The 19593-nt window shown below is 32.7% G+C and overlaps 1 protein-coding gene and 1 long non-coding RNA gene across 3 annotated transcripts; both read right to left on the bottom strand.

Annotated features, from left to right (window-relative positions):
- Positions 1-1757: 1757 nt before the first annotated feature.
- On the bottom strand, positions 1758-16309 carry LOC104786209 (alcohol dehydrogenase-like 7). Of its 2 annotated transcripts, XM_087513370.1 has the most exons (9): positions 15855-16309; positions 15625-15761; positions 11363-11409; positions 3039-3367; positions 2866-2948; positions 2699-2774; positions 2486-2550; positions 2310-2405; positions 1758-2194 (listed from the first exon to the last, which is right to left on the bottom strand). In XM_087513370.1, exons 1-9 carry the CDS (start codon positions 15913-15915, stop codon positions 1916-1918), a joined length of 1173 nt encoding a protein of 390 aa, XP_087369496.1. In that variant the 5' UTR covers positions 15916-16309; the 3' UTR covers positions 1758-1915. The 2 variants fall into 2 exon arrangements, with proteins under 2 accessions (XP_087369496.1, XP_087369497.1); XM_087513371.1 differs by lacking the exons at positions 15625-15761; positions 15855-16309 and adding an exon at positions 12584-12672.
- Positions 13435-14476, bottom strand: LOC147943400 (uncharacterized). The gene is made up of 3 exons (XR_015598524.1): positions 14194-14476; positions 13880-13920; positions 13435-13656 (listed from the first exon to the last, which is right to left on the bottom strand). It is a non-coding gene; the product is annotated as an uncharacterized LOC147943400 (long non-coding RNA).
- Positions 16310-19593: the final 3284 nt, after the last annotated feature.

Below are 19593 nucleotides of genomic sequence, written 5' to 3'. Positions count from 1 at the left end.
TCAATCAAAATTCATATAATTCATCAATATTCACTAAAACCAATCTAATTTAAAAGAAAAAGTTTAAAACCAAATAATTTTTTATACTTGAACCAAATAAAACAATATAGAAATCATATAAAATATCATAGATAAAGATTTTAAAAGTTATAAGTAAAGTTTTTAAGTTATGAAAACTAGGATTAGAGTTATAAATTTTATTTACAATAAATAATTAATCAAATATTCCAATCAAATAAAAATGTTAACAAAAAAGTAAAAATATTTATTTAAGGGCTTTCAGACTGGCCTGAGCCCGATTAGGCTAAGCCCAAAATACCCTATAGGTCGAACAGATTGAGCCCGAAAAACCCGATTTTTTCTGGACATATATATTTAAGTCCAAACCTGATATTTTTCAGGACCAGACCGGACTAGCCCACGAGCTTTGGTCCTAATTGACATGTCTATAGATTCTTGAACAACTGCTACTAGCACTTGATCTTCTATTTCGTCTTTCAAATTTTCTCCTCTTCTTCGATTCTCTACCTCCAAGTCTTCTTATAAATCAATCGGGGTAATTCATATGTTTTGTGTCAATATCATGTATATGCTTCCCTTTCGTCATTTCTATAAACTTTCTTGATGAAGGAACAGACAAAATTGTCTTCTGTGTACATCATCTTCTCCAATTGGAGATGGATGATTAACTTCGTTTGTTGTATTGATGTGTTATTCGAATCACAGAGTTTGTATTAATTTTTTTTATTGATCAATGTTTTGTATTCACAAACTTGTGCATAAAGATTAATTGTCTGATGATCCTGTAATTTTAAAATACAATTTTGTTGATTTAGAACGTTTACATATTTTTACCTTAGACTTTTGCTGAATGATTAATTTAATTACAGAAACGTTGGTTTGAGGATCACACATGCTTTATGTAAAAGTATGACCAACATTACAGATAACACATGCTTTATAATTTATAAGATGAACAAAATTATACAAAGAAAAAAAGAAAAAAATTATGTAATACACATGTTTATGTAATACACATGTTTATGTAAAGCATGTGTAATACACATGTTGGTTTGTAACATATTTTATGACCAACATTACAGATAACACATGCTTTATAATTTATAAGATGAACAAAATTATACAAAGAAAAAAAGAAAAAAAAAGCTATATACCATTTTATGCTCGGGTTTTGAAATATTTCTACCCGTATATATACAAACACACACATTTTTTGTGAACACTAATATATATGGAATATTACAATATTCTTCATCCTTTTGGTCCTCCTCTGTTTAGCAGTAGTTTGTTTTCTAGAGATTCTTTACGCAGATGATTTAATATTATAGTGATTTCAAATAATATATAATTTAATTATTACAAATTATATAATAAAAAATGATGCAATAAATAATGACTAGAAAACAAAAATCAAAATAAAAATTACATTAAACACTATCAAAAACTTTACTATGACAGTTAATTCCAAACAACATTAAAAAGTTACTTCCAAATAGAAAACAACATTTTAAAATTTTAAAAACAATTCCGCAGTGTAGCGCAGGTATCAATCTAGTTTAATTGTAAAAATTGTGTTGTAACAGTTGGTTATTGCTTTTGTACAAAATAATTCTATTTATGGCTTCCGAAATGTTCTCTGCTACTCCTCTTGCCTTAAATATAGTCTATTTGGTCATAAAATATGTTACAAAATACAATACCATAAAATGAATAAAACATTGTTTGTTCTTTGCTTATTTTTCAGTACAACACATTAAGTTTTTATTTTTATTTTGTTTGCTCTTTGGCATTTGGTTGTTTTGATTTCAAAGTTCAAACCAATAAAAATAGTTGCACATGAATCATATATATGACATGGATGTAAAATATTAAAAGATAAAATAAACCAATTCACTTAGCTCATCCACAAGACACACCTGATGCATTTCCCTTCAACGAGTAGCTGGAACGCGTCGTTGATGTCCTCGAATTTCATCTCAAGTGTCACAAACTTATCCAATTCAAGCTCCTTGTTCAAATAGCGTTTCAGAAGAAGCGGAATGTGTGTTTTAGCCTTCAAACCTCCAAACAACAAACCCATCAAAATCTTCCCTTGGTGAAGAACATCAGACGAGTTTAAACATATCTGTGAACCCGGCTTGTCCACACCTAGAGTTATCGTCTTTCCCCATCCCTAAATGTTGATTGTACCATGCAGAAGTTAAATCCTCTAACATTCTTCGACTTATTTGATGTAATTCTAAATCTAGTTCTACGTTGGTTTTAGGTAGAGATCAATGCCACAATACCTTTCTACAGCAAGCATAAGCTTCTTCAACCAAAAAACTACTTCCAACACACTCAAAGCAATAGTCCGCTCCCCCACCAGTCATCTCATTGATCACCTAAACACAAAAATATTTAAGTTATATGTTTTATCAATTAATGTCCATTGATGATTGATCTATATACTATGTGCCATTACCTCGCTAACACGCTTGTTTTCACATGTCAAAGAGTTTACAAACTCGGTAACTCCAAATTTTTGCCCTGCAAAAACATGATGTTAAAACTATTACGATATGGTGTATTTTAAAATACATAGAGATTTCAGCAATAGTTGTTCAAAAACAGAAGAAAAACAAGGAAAAAAGAATTAAGCAATTTATATAAATATTGAGTAAAGAAAATTACTAACCAACTTGGAATTTGGCAGGGTTTATATCCACACCAATGATTCTAGAGGCACCACAAAGTCTTGCACCCTCTGCAACCTGGAAAAATCCACACATTTATTCATTTTAGCAACTCATAATCAAGAAAGACTTATAACTACATGATCATTAGTCTTAATAGTAATTTTACCGCTAGTCCGATAGAACCAAGTCCAAAAATCACAACTGTTGGTCCTTGTTTAACTTTGGCAGTCTCCCAAGCAGCACCAACACCTAAAGAATAATCAATGTAACTCCATCAAATTAAATCAAAGACTACCATATTTTAGATATATATAATATATTTCCAATAAAGTGATGTACCAGTGGAAACTCCGCAGCTGAGAAGACAAGCACGACTAGGAGGAACCGAAGAATCGATCTTAACAACGTTAGCAACATCAAGAACAGTGTATTCGCTAAAGCTGGAGACGTTCAAGAAATGAAAGAGAGTTTGGCCATTGAGGTCAGTGAATCTGCTCGAATTTTCGTATCTTGGCATCCATGGCGATACTTTGAAGGGAAATTTGCTGCATAAGTTGCTTTTGTGAGATTTGCAGTCAACACATTCACCACAGTCAGACATGAACGTTGGTAGTACAGTGTCTCCTTCGACCACTTCCTTTACGTTTTCACCAACACTTTCCACTATTCTGCATAATCAAATGTCACTTACATCAATATTTCTATTTGTTCAAAAAACGCTTTGAAGTGTGTAACTTTGGATTTTTCTTGGGTTTCCTATGCATTTTTCTTGATTTAGAAATCTAGCAAGATATATTGGTTTATGCAAAATGTTCAATAAGAAAATTACATAGATTAATTATTTCCTAGTTGTGAGATATAATGTGGATTAGTGGGTGTGGGTGATTTTTTTTTTTTAATACAAATTCACACATTATTTTGGTGATATTTACTCTCTTTATCCAACCATATCTTACTATAGTTTCTTTCTCTCCTTCCCTCATTTTCTTACGCCCACTATCTTTTGTCTTCTAATCAGGGGCGGATCTAGGCAATAAGTAGGTGGAGCACGTGCCCCATACTACTTTTTAACAATTAGCCAGTGGTTATGTGTATTTATGTCCTTCAGCTCATTTGGAAAATAGGCACCCATGTGAATTATGTGGTCTTGAGTTCAAACCCTATTTGTCTATTTGTTCTATTTTATTTTTCTCTTTTTTGGAGGTTACAATTTTATACTTGTTTTATGCCTTTGTTAGTCATTTCCTTTTAATTCCTTTTTTGCCTACGAGATGCATTTTGCATTTTTTTATTCTATTAAATTTTATTTTTCTTTAATAAATTTATATGATTTTAGTTTCGTTTAATTTTTCTATTTCCATTTTAATTTTTGAATGAATTATTTTTACTGTACTATACATATATCTTAATTAATAATTGATAGTAAAACAAGCAAATTAGTAACATTAAAAATATTATCAGTTTATAAATAATTTATTATTTTTTAGGGTTTAAGTTTGTGTGATATGGTTAGAAAAGTAAATTTAAATGTCTATTTTATACTGAATTGTAAGTTTGTAATTGTGTATTTTCTAATTAATATTTTTAAAAGATATTTTTATACCAATAGAAAAAATACTTTTAAAACTTTGGCTCATTAAAGATGCAAATTCAAGTTATCAAAAAGATATTTTTAAATATGGTTTACTATATAGTTTTAATATTCTAAATATATATGTTTTGTGCCCCAGTCAAAATATTTGTCTGGATCCGCCAGTGCTTCTAATTATAGGACCACATAATTGTGAACATTCTGAATTACCGTTTAGTTTTGATTTAATGCTTTTTTTTAAGCTAGATTTTGGTTCATCAGTTTTTGGTTTGCTTCGTTGTGATATTCTTAGGTTTTGGTTTGTCAGTTTTTCTAGAACTGAAAGATGTATAAAAACATAAACTATAAAGAATAACTCTTCTTTATTAATACCAAAGAAAATAACTCAAAACTTTGGTCTCTCTTTCTCTCAAACTCAATCTCTCAATTCATAAGTCATGCTACAACTTTAGCATCTCCTTATATATAAAACTCATAAATATATTTCCTATTCCTAATAGGAAAATTTCCTCTTTTTTAATTTCCTATTATATTTAGATAGCTCCTAAATATAATCTCCAATTTCCATTTCTTGATTAGCTTGATCTCCAAGCTTACTTCAAGCTTACTCCAACATTATCCCCTTTAAGCTTGAAGTCTTTTGCTAAATCTTGAACTCCTATGAACTCTCTCATTTCCTTGAACTTATTCCTCCCAAGTGCCTTAGTAAGTATATCAGCCTTTTGTTCATTCCCTGGTACATGCTCAACTCCCAACTGTCCGTTCTCTATGCATTCTCTTATGAAGTGATATCGCCGGTGAATGTGTTTACTTCGACCGTGAAACACCGGATTCTTTGTGAGTGCAATATCCAATTTATTATCCAATAGAATTGTCACTTTTTCAGTTGGAGCACCTGTAATCTCTCCAAGCAAATCTTGAAGCCAAATTGCTTGCTTCGCTGCTTCAGTGGCTGCCATAAACTCAGCCTCACATGAAGACATCACCACTGTATCCTTTTTTTGTGTGCACCAAGTAATTGGACTTTCTACAAGGTAGAATATGTGTCCCGCCGTGCTTCTTCCATCATCTGGATCAACATTGTGACTTGAATCACTATATCCTACAAGACTTGGTATTTTGTCACATCGCGTGAAGGTTATACCCAAGTTAGTAGTGTGTTTCAAGTATCTCAAACACTGTCTCATAGCATCACCATGTGGAGCTCTGGGACTATGCATGTATCTACTTAGAACACTCACACAATATGACATATCTGGTCTCGTATGAAGCAAGTATCGAAGACAGCCAACATTCTTTCTAAAATTAGTAGAATCAATCTCTCTATCTCCTTTGGCTTTTGATAGTTGCAGACCTTCTTCCATGGGTGAATAAACCGGATTACAGTCCCTCAGTCCTGCTTCCTCCAAGATCTTGAGTGCATACCATCGCTGGTTTAGTGTTATGCCTTTGCTATGCTGATCTACTTCGATTCCAAGATAGTATGTAAGCTTCCCGAGATCACTCATCCCAAACTTTGCGGCCATCTCCTCTTTGAACCTGTTAATGCGATATGAATCAGTTCCAGTGACAAATAAGTCATCGACATATACTGCAATAATAAGATGACCTCCTTGTTCCTCCTTTCGATACACAGATGGCTCTTTAGAGCACTTGATGAAATGCAATTCTGTAAGAATGTGATTCAACTTGTTGTTCCATGCTCTAGGAGCTTGTCGCAGACCAAACAAAGCTTTGTTTAATTTATAAACCTTGTTCTCACTTCCTTTCTTCTCAAAGCCCTCTGGTTGTGTTACATACACTATTTCTCTTAGTTCTCCATGGAGGAAAGCTGTTTTAACATCCAGATGATGAATTTCCCAGCCATTAGACGCTGCAAGTATGATAAGTAGTCATATGGTTTCTATTCTAGCTACTGGAGCAAACACTTCCTCAAAGTCTACACCATATTGTTGTACATACCCTTTTGCAACAAGCCGAGCCTTGTATTTATTTATACTTCCATCTGAGTTCCTTTTGAGTTTGAAGACCCACTTAAGTCCAATCGGTTTTGCCCCAACCGGCAAGTCTACTAAATTCCAAGTATTCAATTTCTCAATGGAGCCTATCTCATCTTCACACGCCAACATCCATTCCCTTATCTCCTTAGCTTCATAGAAATTCCTTGGCTCATTGTTTAAGCATAGCAGTAGTATCTCTCCTTCTTCTTCAGCTAGTAGAACATAGTCCTGAAGATACTTGGGTTTGTTGCTCTGTCTCTGTGATTTCCTCAGTACCGGTGGTGACTGGTGTTCTTCTTCAATCTCAGCTTCTCTAACTCTTGCGTCTTCTCCATTGTTTGCAGGCTCATCACTTTTATCTGAATCTGCATTTTCACTCTCATCGTGACTCTTGTTTCCATCCTCATAACTCTGTTTCTCAAGATTCTCCCTTGCTTCTTCAATACCATGATTACCGAACTCACCAAGAGTGATGCTGAAATTTCCGTCACTACTCTGTTCTCTACTATCCTTCCTCCAATTCCACCCTTTTGTTTCATCGAAAATCACATCACGGCTTACAATGATTTTTCGAGATTGAGGATCAAGAAGTCGATAAGCTTTGGTTCCCGGTTCCGTACCTAGATGAACAAGCATGTTTGATCTGTCATCAAGTTTCTTTAACAATGGCCTGTCAATCTTTGCGTAACTAATACACCCAAAAATTCTTAGATGATCAATGTTGGGTTTCTTAGTCCTGAAAGCTTCATACGGAGTTGTATCCTTGAGTGCTCTTGTAGCAATTCTGTTCAAAAGATAGGTAGAATGGCTAACTGCTTCTCCCCACAAGTAGTTAGGTACATGCATGTGCTTTAGGATGCTTCTTGTCATTTCCATCAATGTCTTGTTGCGTCTCTCGACCACACCGTTTTGTTGTGGAGAATATGGAGCAGTGAGATGTCGTTGTATACTAGCAACTTCACAGAATGAATTGAATTCTTGTGACACAAACTCTCCTCCTCTATCTGTTCGGAAGACTTTGATGGTGGCACCTGACTCATGTTCCACTAAGCGTTTAAAGTTTCTAAATTTCTCAAATGCTTCACTCTTTTCTCTGAGAAGGATTGTCCACATACACCTGGAATGGTCATCAATGAGCACAAATATATATCTCTTACCTGCGGCTGTACTCGGTGTTATGGGGCCACACAAATCACCATGGACAAGCTCAAGGATCCTATTTTCTCGAAATGAGGTAGATTGAGGGAACATTTGTCTTGCTTGTTTCCCAAGTAAGCATGACCCGCATAATTCCTTACCAAAAGAGACGTGTGGAATTCCTTGAACTAGTTCTCTCTGTACCATGGACTTGATGGTTTCGAAGTTAACATGTCCCAGCATGGCGTGCCACCGGCTTGATTCACTTATATCCGAGAGGTTAAGACATGTGGTACTCTGTATCCCTATACGAACCTTGTACAAACGATTTCTCGATTTTTCTGCTTTAGCAAGTAGCTTCCCCTGTGAATCATGCATCATGAGACATCCTCCTCGCATCCTTATATCACACCCGGATTCTGTGGCTTGTCCCAAGCTAATAATGTTACTCTTTAGGTTTGGGATGTAATACACATCTGTCATTATGCGAGGTTCTCCATACATATCAATGAAAGAGATTGAGCCTTTTCCCTTGATGTCAATTCGTGAATCATCTCCAAATCGTACTTTGCCTGTAACAGATCCATAAATCTTATTAAAGTACCGACGATCTCCTGTCATATGGTTACTAGCGCCGTTATTAAGGTACCATATGTTCTCTTCGCCGGTGTTGGTTTCGTAATCGCTTGGTTTGCAGTGCTTCTCATTCAGGTATACGACCTCGTGCATCATGAGTTCATCAGCGTTTTGTGAATCTGAGTTGTCAACTTCTTGAGCTTCTTGTAGCTTGAGTAAACGATCATGATAGCTTGAGGCAAAGTGTCCCAACTTATCACACCGAAAACATGTTACTTTTGATGCATCTCTCGTATCAATGTAACGTCCTCTGCCTCTTCCCCTGTAGAACGAGCGACCACCTCGACCTCGTCCTCGAAAATCGCTCCTAAAATTGCTTCTAAAGTCTCGATATCCTCCTGATGGAGCCTCTGAGTACATAAGCTTCCCTTGGTCTTCTTGAGTAGCTCCTTCTTCTTCAAAGATACGTTCTTCATATGTTTTTAACTGACCAACAATGTCTTCGAAGCTATTGGTGTTAATATCTAACACTTGTTCCAAAGCAGCAACAATGTGTATAAACTTCTTGCGAGGTAAACTTTTAAGAAACTTCTTGACCAATTTAGATTCCTCCATGTTGACTCCTAAAGCGGCTGATTTTGATGAAATTTCAGAAATTTTCCCAACAAAGTCATCAATTGTTTCTGAATCTTTCATCTTAAGGCGATCAAATTCAGCTGTTAAGGTTTGGAGGCGTGCTTCTTTAACTCTATCTGTTCCCATATGTCTTGCTTTAACTGCTTCCCAGATCTTCTTTGCAGTGTCAAGTTCACCAACCTGAAGAATAAGCGCTTCTGGTATCGACTGGAAGAGTAAAGCTATGGCCAAATTATTTTTCTTGGAATCGGTGGATACGGTCTCTGTTGTACCCACGATTGTTCATCTCGGGTAATGGGCTAAGGCCCAGACTAAGCACACTAAATGGGCCAAGGATGTAGTACGGACCGGCCCACTAAGCCCGATGAAAGGTTGAAACGTAGAGAAGCATCCCCCGAATCATCTCGCAGCTCGGACTCGGTCAAAGATTCCCGCAATTAATCGGGTTGATTAGGGTGCAAGATTTACGTAGAGAATTTATTAGGCATTGATTGTAATGAACTGATATAAATACGTAAGGAGGGCCATTGTAAAAGGGATGGAAAAAAAACTTTTCTCTTGAGCAATAATATATACACTTTTTCTTAGCACTTTAAACTCTAAATTTAGTTCGGAACTTTAACAGTGGTGGGTTCCTCCGCTCAGAAACACTTCGGAAGGAGAATTTTGGTTTTAGTTCTCACAGTCTCTGCTTCAGATTCTGGCTCGATAACCTCCCAAACTTTGTTAACCTTGAGGGTGATCTTCATACGCATAGCCCATACCGTATAATTCGTAGAGGTGAGCATGGGACATGCGATGGAAGACCCTCCTCCTTCTTTAGGTCGTGTCGTAGATGGCACGATATCACCCATCCTTATCTCTCTCTTCTTTTCTCAAGGTTCTGATACCAAATCTAGAATTGAAAGATGTATAAAAACACAAACTATAAAGAATAACTCTCTTTATTAATACCAAAGAAAATAACTCAAACCTTTGGTCTCTCTTTCTCTCAAACTCAATCTTTCAATTCATAAGTTATGCTACAACTTTAGCATCTCCTTATATATCAAACTCCTAAATATATTTCCTATTCCTAATAGGAAAACTTCCTTTTTTTAACTTCCTACTAGGATTTCACCCGCGGTACACCGCGGAACTAAATTATAAATTATTGTATTTTAAATAATAATTTTTAATTTATTTAGTTTTCAAATTTTCAATTAATTAACTTTTTTCTAATTAGTTTAGAATTTTGTTTAGAATTTTTTTTCTTCTTCTTATGTTTTATAAAGTTTATAACCTAATTACATTAAATTTGTTATTAGATAGAATATAAAATTCTAGATTTGTTTTGTTCTCTAGAATTAAACAGAAGTATATGCCTATATAGTATGTTAGTGTATATTTTTATGTATATTTAATTTTTTTTTTGGAATATTAAGAATGTGTTATAGTATGTGTAATATTTTGTAGTTCATATACTAAATAATTTATATGTTAATTTTTAAAACTATGATTACAAATCTATAGTATATATGAGATAAACTAATAGTTTTAGTGTTGGTTCTATATTCCAAACATGCCATGCTAGGCGGGTCTGGCAACAAATTCAAAAAATTTTAATCCGCAAAGAGTCATCATATGAAACCCATGAAAGTAAAAATTATTTTTAAATACGTAATACAAAATAAAAATAAATCTATAAATGAGATATCAAATTAAATGGTAAATATGTTTGTTACCTTTTAAAATCATACTGTTAGTTTTTTAAATGATATATTTTATATTTGATTTTGAATATATATTTTAGGGGGAAATCAATGCGTTGAGATCAAAAATCTCGGCCACGGATCCTCCTCCAAGATCGAAAATCAATTCGTGTCTTGGTTAGGCCGATTGTTTAGGAAATTTGTGTATGGAGAAAATATTGTTTTGTAAAATTGAAAACTTAATATTAATTAAATCACTTATAAACTTAATACTTAATGCTAACGGGAGTGGTTCCAATTGTTTTGGAAATTTATTTAGGATGAGAAATCTTGTTTTCAAAAATAGAAACTTAATATTAATTAATTAAATGAAAAACAAATTAATAATTAATGTCAATGGTAGTCTTGTAAATAGGTGACAACTTCATGATTTATTTGTTAAATGTACTTGAAAAATGTATATATAGATTATATTTAGATAGCTCCTAAATATAATCTCCAATTTCCATTTCTTGATTAGCTTGATCTTCAAGCTTACTCCCATAGTTTTATAAAAACTGAAGCCATGTATAAAACCTACATGTAGTTTGGTTTGTTTCGGTTTCAGATTTGTGTTTTTTTTTTCATTAACTTTTCAAAAACATTCATTCTACTCTTGCTCAATAACATTTACATGGACATCTATAGTTAATTAGTTAGTGAACAAAAAGATCCCAATAAAAATTCATGAATGTTTACGTTGACTGACCAAAGATAAATGGATGTCTCTATACATTTAATCTTATGAAAGTCTCAAAACGTTAGACCACTAAAAAAAAGTCCAACAAAGCTCTTTCCACTTGAGGTTTGGAATGAATGGAGAAATGAGCACCAAAGCGGAAATTTCTTTTTTCATTGTGTAAAAAATCTGTTTATTTGTCAGGCTAACGCTAAAGACATTATCTATTTAAGCAAAATATTCAATAGAATTATAAAGAAGAAAAGGTTAAGAGGATGAGAAAAATTGAATAGACGTAGTAGCTATAGACTTACCCTATTGCCTCATGGCCTAGAATCCTCGGAAAGCAGGCTGGAGGAACCTGCAGAAACATGACAAAAATTTGTAAATCTGACTGTACATGTTACGTTTAGTATTAACGACCACAAATGACTAAATATGTAAATGAGGTGTCATATAACTAAAATATCTATCTTGGTTCTTGAACCATGTCAGTCAGTAATTCAAAACCAAAAGAAAAAAACTAAACATGACTAGCATTAATATTGGGATGCAATTATGAGATTGGCATTTTTTTTCATGAGTATAGTAGGATACGGACTTTCTATCTATACTTACAGATTTAGGCTTTTTTAGATTGTACAAAGACAATTTTGCCCTCAATTTTCTTTCGATTGTTTAACCTAAACAAAACTTATATGTGATATCAACAACGATTTATGGAGATGGTGGTGAAGATTATGGAATCTGGTGAATGTGAGGATGATGACGATGATGAAATCAAGTGAACCCGAAAGTATTGACGATCATAAGATTCGGTGATGACGGTAAAATCTGGTGACGACGGTGAGATCCGGTGACCACGAGGAGAGATACGAAAAGACGACGTTGAAAATGAGATGGTGGTGATGATGAGATCCAGTGATAACGGCAGTTTGTGTGGTGGACCGGTGGTGAGAAGAAAGTAGTAGAAGTTGGCTAAGATCTTAATTTAAAGAATGACTAAATTTCAATCTCGACTTTATGAACAGCGGCGATGACGATTGTGAGCCTCGCCTTGATAATGGTGGCTTCATCGCTGTTAAACGCTTCAATCATTTTGTTCGGATCCAACCGATATAGTTCTTGTAGCCATTCTCTTTATCAATTGTATACATGTAATTTTCTAATTTGGTTTAGATGTGAAGATGAATTGGAAGTTTTAATTGGTACTCTTGGGTTTACTAGATAGTATCCTCTTAGGGTTTAGTTTTCTTTATTAAAAATTAAGAATTATCGCCGGAAAAATCAGATTGTATCACCGTATGAACAAAACAAAACAAAAAGTTCAGAAGATCACGGTTATCCTCGACAAGGAGGGTATACTTGTCATTTCGCCCATCAGAAAAGCCTAATCTTATAAGTACGGATAAAAATACCCAATTTAAAAATTTTGGCTGCGCAAAGGCCCATATAGACAAACACTGGATTTTTTTTTCCACCATACTAGAAATCAGATTTTATGTACTGTGATTTTAAAGATATTTTTTTTCTACCGAAGAAGATATTGAATCTTGGCCACAAAAGAAAGAACTCTCTACGGGACACTACCCTTTTGGTGTCTTTTGTTTCTTTTACTAAAAACATTGATATATACATTTTTGCTATATAAAATATTTGAATTCGAGAACTTTGTGTAGGAAAAAAGAACAAGTCATAAGTTAACATTCGTTTAAGTTGTTTTCTTGGTCAACCCGTAACTAATTGGGTCAATCGTTGTGTCACGTTAAGATATAATAATGTTGGATCTATCTAAAATCGTCGGCTATTAAAACCAGTTTTGTAAAGTGTAAATGCTTATACCAAACTTTTTTTATATAAATCTCAGAGTGTTCAGTATCAAGTATCAACGACCACAAATATAAAAAATATCTAAATCTTTGATGGTTGACAAAAAAAAAAAAAAAAAAAATATCTAAATCCGATATGACATAACGTATTCACTAGTAAAAACAAATTATATAGTTACGGAAATATTTGTAGCTATAATGTATTTTTTGTAGCCAAATTAATTTTGTTACTGATTTGTGACAAAAATAGTTAGTAATTATTTGGTCGTAGCAAAATTTTTTGTCGTAGATAATTGTCGCAAATTGCTACAATATAGATACCAATGAAATAGTAGCAAATTGCTACGAAATGTCACAGGTTATTGTAGGTATTTGTTACGGAAAGCATTTGAATTATATGTAACAATTAGCTTCAAGAATCCACAAAATGTCCGTCATTAATTTGTGACAGTTAGCTACACTATAACTAGTGATAAAATGGTTACGAATTACTACGGTATAATTATGAGATAAATGAGATATTTATTAATATTAATTCAGTTATTTGCAAATATGTATGAGATAAATGAAATATTTATTAATATTAATACTGGTAATTTACAAAAAAAAAAGTAAAAGTTAACAAAAATAATTATATACATAAAAAACTACACATCCAATTGGACCAATTGGTTACAAAAAAACATCTACAGCTTCTTCTTCTTCTTCCATTGAAACTTCTTCCTCGAAACATCTTCTTTGATATCCTTAAGAACACGGGTCTTAATTTTTAGCAATATCTGCGTGAATGAGAAAATAAACATAAATCAATTAAAAGTAGAGATATCAGGATATTAAAACACACAAAGACGCAACAATGATACATATAGTAAAGTTAGAACTAAGCATAACGACTTTGAACAACTAATATCGAACTCCAAAGGACCCATAATTTGATATTTTTGTGTGTGTCTCTGTTCAATGTTAAAGAGAGAGAGAGTACGAAAGATGATAAACCCAGACCAGAATCACCGATAAGCAAAAAAGCTTTGAACAGATAGCCACTGCAACAAAAGAGACAAACATCAATCAATCTCAGTGAAGCTCCTAAACTCATAAGCATCATCTTTTGCCATGTTTCACTCTGATGTCAAGAATTACAAACGGGAAAAAATCTTACATATGCTTCGAATCTCAAATCAACATTAATTAGGTTAAAAACCCAATACGAAAATTCGAAAAGTTAAATCAGTCATATTTAAATCCAACCCAACCGAAAGATCGAGCAGAAGCTAGAACGAATGAAGAAGACAACAAAAAAGGAGGAGAAGACATACCCTAGGATGAATCGAGATCAACGAAGCCGGAGAGTGAGAAAGAAGGATACAAGGTGAACATCCGTCGAGCAAAGAGTGTGAAGCCGATGTTAAAGATCCCATTCGAACGGAGAGAAACTGGAGGGCGAGAAGTACATGTGAAAGCAGCCATGGCTATGAGGGAGGGAAGGAAGCCAAAGATCTCGTAGAGACGTGTGTAAATCTCGAGGTAAAAGAAGTAAATGTATCCGTTGATTTTACTTTTATCAACGGTGGATATCAAATGAGGTGCGATCCTCACCTTAAAGAACTAGCCAATCGGAAACAAGTCTGTTTATTTGTATTTTAATAGTTTTCCTTATATTATTTTTTCTAATTACTAGATTAAATTTTAATTCGTGATAAATTGATAAACTAGAGTCAATTTTTATGCATGATGTTATAGCTCGCTTGGTTAGTTGAGTTCTAATGGCAAGAGAAATATGTAATGGCTGCTGGATTGTTTTCTGTTAGTATTAATATCAATATACTAATGCCTTTTTTTGTTCTTCAGTTGATATGCATATTGTCGGATATATTATTAGGACATTCTGTGTTTTGTACTCCTAGTAGATTATGAATGGATTAACCTATATAATTTTGCTTTGTTCTAATGTTGATAATTGAACATTTTAGCTTTAATAACATCTATGTTGTTTTGTTTTTATGTCATCGTCTCCACCACTTTCCTTTGTTCTTAGTGTCTATGTAATTTTGCTTTGTTCTTATGTCATCGTCTCCACTACTCTATGTTGCAAACACTAATACCTCACACCCACAATTACCCACAACACATTGACACAATATGTCCGCTACAGTTATCTACACTATTATTCTCTGTCGTTAAATTGCTACAAGTGCTTGTACATATTTTTTGCTACGAATAATTTGTCGCAACTTGACATTTTCGTAACCACGCCATAGCTACAAATAATTCTGTCCCGAAATCTGTAGTAAGTTTACTACAAATTTAATCTGTAGCTTTTTGTCTTTACTTTGCTACGAATACTAACTAATTTGCCACAAATTTACTGATCTAATATTTTGTCCTTTTCAGTAATTTTTCGTGGTTATTTTTTGCTATTACTTATTTCGTAGCAATATTCTGTAACAATATGATCTGTTTTTACTAGTGATTGGCAAAAATACAAAAAACATGCCTGGCAATATTGGACATTGGAGGCTGTTTCGTTTCTTTTACCAATATATTCAACATTTTGAATCCACGTAGAAAATAAACAATTAATCATAAGTTTCGTTTTTGGGTAGTCCCAGAAATTTATAATATTGAATCTATCTAATGAATATCATATACGACAAGAAAAATATAGATTTTTACGTAAAATGTTGAAACCAGTTTAATTTGTAAATGCCTAAAGCGATGAAGAGAAGAAGAGGAGAAGAGTACACTACTTGGAGTTTCCAGAAAGTGACGTCACTGTGACATAGCGTGGTGCAGATGATTCGGATCCGAACTTCGTAAGCCTGCGGCGGCGCAACCATTATCTCTTCCATCACCAACGGCTCTCCGGCCTTCCTACAAACCGCAGCTGCCATTAGAAAACATGAAGTCAACGTCGTGAGTACCATCCACCGGTCAACGATTTAAAAACATATTTTGAGAAGCTTTCATCTTCACTAACCTTTGCATCGGATCGGTTTTGGTGAAGACTTGTTGTCGCCGGAGGAGCTTCCGTTTTCCATTCTCAAGTTCTTGTTTTTGTTTTTTTTTTGTTTGTGTGTGTTTTGATTATGAGAGTCACAGGTTTGTTCGTCTCTCTCTATTAGTGTATTACTATCACTATATATGTCTAATTTAGATTACTACCGTAGGATATTTGTCGTTTTTACTATTATAAACTATATATCTGTATTTGTGTAATTGTGTTTATCTACATTCGGTGTATTTGAAACTTTCTTTATACATTCACACCAACCTTGAGATGTCGGTGTATTTAATGACTCTATATTATATATATATATAATATAGACTTAGCACCAGAGACTATGCTTGTATGCTTAGCACCAGAGACTATGCTTGTATATATCACAGAGACTTAGCACCAGCAGTAGTAGAAGCATGTATATCTTTGATCCCAATTTCTCAAGAATCTCTTGTATGCTTTATAGATGAATCTTGGCATACAGGGGTGGATAGGAGTGGGCATGGCTGGATTGCGTCTATCGGTGATAGAATCCTGCACATGGGACTAAAAGGATCGCGCAGAAGCTTATCCCCATTACATGCAGAGCTAGATACCCTTATTTGGGCTATGGAGTGCTTATTAGCGTTGGACCTGGATAAAGCTCTTTTTGCTACGGATTGTTCAGACCTACTAAGGATGACGTCTAACATCGAGGATTGGCCGACATTTTCATCAGAATTGAAGGATTTTATTCATTTCAGAGATAGATTTGCTAATTTTAGTATTAGATATATTCCCCGAGAGGATAATATCCGTGCCGATAAACTTGCGAAATGTGCAAAAGCACGAGGTTTCTGTTTTTCCCATGTAAGCTCGTCGGTACCTAATTGGTTCTCTCTCGAAGAGAATCATCTCCGATAACTTAATATATGGGTTTGATCGTCAAAAAAAAAATATATATATACATATATATATATACGAGCTTGAATTCATTTTTTTTTTTCATTTAACTGATGTCGGACAAAAATATAGAGTCATTAAATGCCAAGAAAAAATGTAAAAGAAAAGATAAAAAATTGGCGGAAACTTCAATGTATATTTTTAAATATTTAGAAAATACAAAAAAAGACAAGAAAAATATGCATGTGACACAGCAACAAAAACAGACTTTAATGTATATCTTTAAATATTTAGAAAATACATCTTTAAAGGTATTTTTTTGGTCAATATCGAATAAGTAAATAGAAAAGATTAGTTAATCTTGGATAAAATCTTGCTAAAAATAGTATGAGATTTTTTTTCAAAAATTTAGATTTCATGGAAAAACTAGGTTCGGACCCGCACGTACATACGGGATTAATTTCAAAAACTAAGTTAGTAATCAGATTTGCAATATATAATGTATATATAGATTATCTTAATGAATCAAGAAACTTGATGAAGAAATACCAAATATTCTTGTGTTTGAAAATAAATCTAGGTAATAACCCGTGCTATTGCACAGGGTGAAATTTTTATTTGAGATATTACATTTGTAAATAGATTTATTTATTTAGCATAACATTTATAATACAAACTTATATTGGTTTAAATTCATCAAGTTTATGAAAGTTTAAAATATTAATCGTTTCACCATAAATTTTAGATTGACATGATGGCAGATCTAGATCGAATGTGAACTGAATTAGTGATTGGTTAGATTTTTATCAAAATCTTGAACTTTCAAATCAGATAAAAACCACAAAAAACTAAAATTTATAAACCAAATGATTTAAATAAAATTGTAACCCGGTTAAACCCGTCGGCTAAGCCATCCCACAACGGGAGAATATATTTGAAAATAAATTTAGGTAACATAAGAATATATTTACAAATGTAATATCTCAAACAAAAATTTCACCCTGTGCAATAGCACGGGTTATTACCTAGATTTATTTTATGAACCAAAATTTCTCCCTATAGCAAATGTTCTTGTTTTTCTCCTATAAAATTCTTTATCCTTCCCATCCCAAATATACTTGCTTGATATTTCTTCGTATAATAACTTTCTAGCTTCTTCATCACGCTTATTAAGTTCAAATAAGTTCTTCGTAAAATAGGACGATTCAAAAACAAACAAGTTCTTGTGAAAAAACAAAAAAAAATTAAGTTCAAATAAAGCAAGAAACTGAGATTCATTAAGAGAGTCACGATCCATGACATTAAGAAAATCATTGATATACAATAGTCCGATATATTAGGAAATTATATATGAAATACTTACATATATAGAAAATTATTATTTAAAATAAATATAAAAGTTTTCAGTATCTATTATTCTAAATGGTTGATTATGGAGATTTGTTTGAACTATAATTAAGCTCTAAAATTAATGTTTCTTTGAGTTTTATTCGATTTTAAATATGGAAATATATTTGTTATGGATATCTATTTAAATTCTAAGACTCAAATTTGGTATGATTTTTTTTATTAATCTATTTTTTAAAAAGAAAATATGGAAATATCTCATATCTAACCAATATTTTTCCAAAACTTAATCCCAAATTTTTTTTGTTTCTTTTACCTTGCTAAATTGAATAAGTTTGATTCTTAACAGAAAAAGATATATTTTTTTCACTTCCCTCCAAGTAAAATGTTTTGATTGAAAAACAAAGGGGGTGTATTCAACTTGACATTTAAGTGATTTGTGTAAAATTTACAAATCCTATGTTATTCAATCATGAATTTAAAAAAGTCTCCTGAAATCCATTGTTATTGAACTGATGATTTAAAAATCTACTTTAAAATCAACTGTTATTCAAAACAATTTGTGGATTTAGATTTTAATAAGTTTTAGAGATTCAGGAGGATTTGAGAGGATTTGTTTAGTTAAAAATACAGAAATCTAAATCTCATGGTTTTAGGTGGGATTTGAAAGAATTTCACCATAAATTATATCAACTTCCCTAAAATCTATCAAAATTCCAAAATTTCAAAATGCCATCAAATTCTCCAAAATCATGGTTTTAATATACCCCCCAAAATCTTAGATTAGGTAAATGATTTTGGATTTTTAGGCGCAATTACTTTAGTTCTGGTGAGGGTGTTTTTAATTTAATTAAATTCCTTTTTAAATGGAAAATCAAAGAATTAACTTAGGTCGATTTGATTTTATTTCGGTTTGTAGTATATTTGATTAATTATGTCCTGATTTTTTTGGGAAAACGTTAATTTCAATTAGAGTAATCGCACTTATTTGTTTAATATTGCAATAATCAATCATACATCATTTACATATATAATCTAGGAAATTATGCAATTATCATCTTAATTGAAAATAGTAAATTGATAGACATGTATGATATTATTCCCGTCCTTTTTTCTACTGAATTTAGCAGTTAATTTGGAATCGAATATTCATTTTCTGTTTGATTGATAATCCCCTATATCATAAGAGAAAAACATTATTATCATCTTAATTGAAAAAAGTAAATTGTTAGGCCTGTCAGATTTTATTCCTTTTTTCTAGTGAATTTAGCAGTTTCTTAGTAATCGAATATTTGTTTTCTGTTTAATTGATACTGGTAATCTCCAAAGTATCATACGAAAAATTATCCAAAAATAGCGAATCAATCAACAAATTTATGTGTAAGTATGTCATGAACAAGTATTGATTTACAAAATCATCACCATAGATATATTTTCTTATTAGAACTAATTAGTATGCATTTGTTCCCGACATTACGTGATACGGTGA

This window comes from Camelina sativa, chromosome 5, assembly GCF_030686135.1.
Source record: "Camelina sativa cultivar CO46 ecotype springtype chromosome 5, ASM3068613v1".
NCBI classification, from domain to species: domain Eukaryota; kingdom Viridiplantae; phylum Streptophyta; class Magnoliopsida; order Brassicales; family Brassicaceae; genus Camelina; species Camelina sativa.
This window is presented reverse-complemented; position numbering and strand designations above follow the sequence as displayed.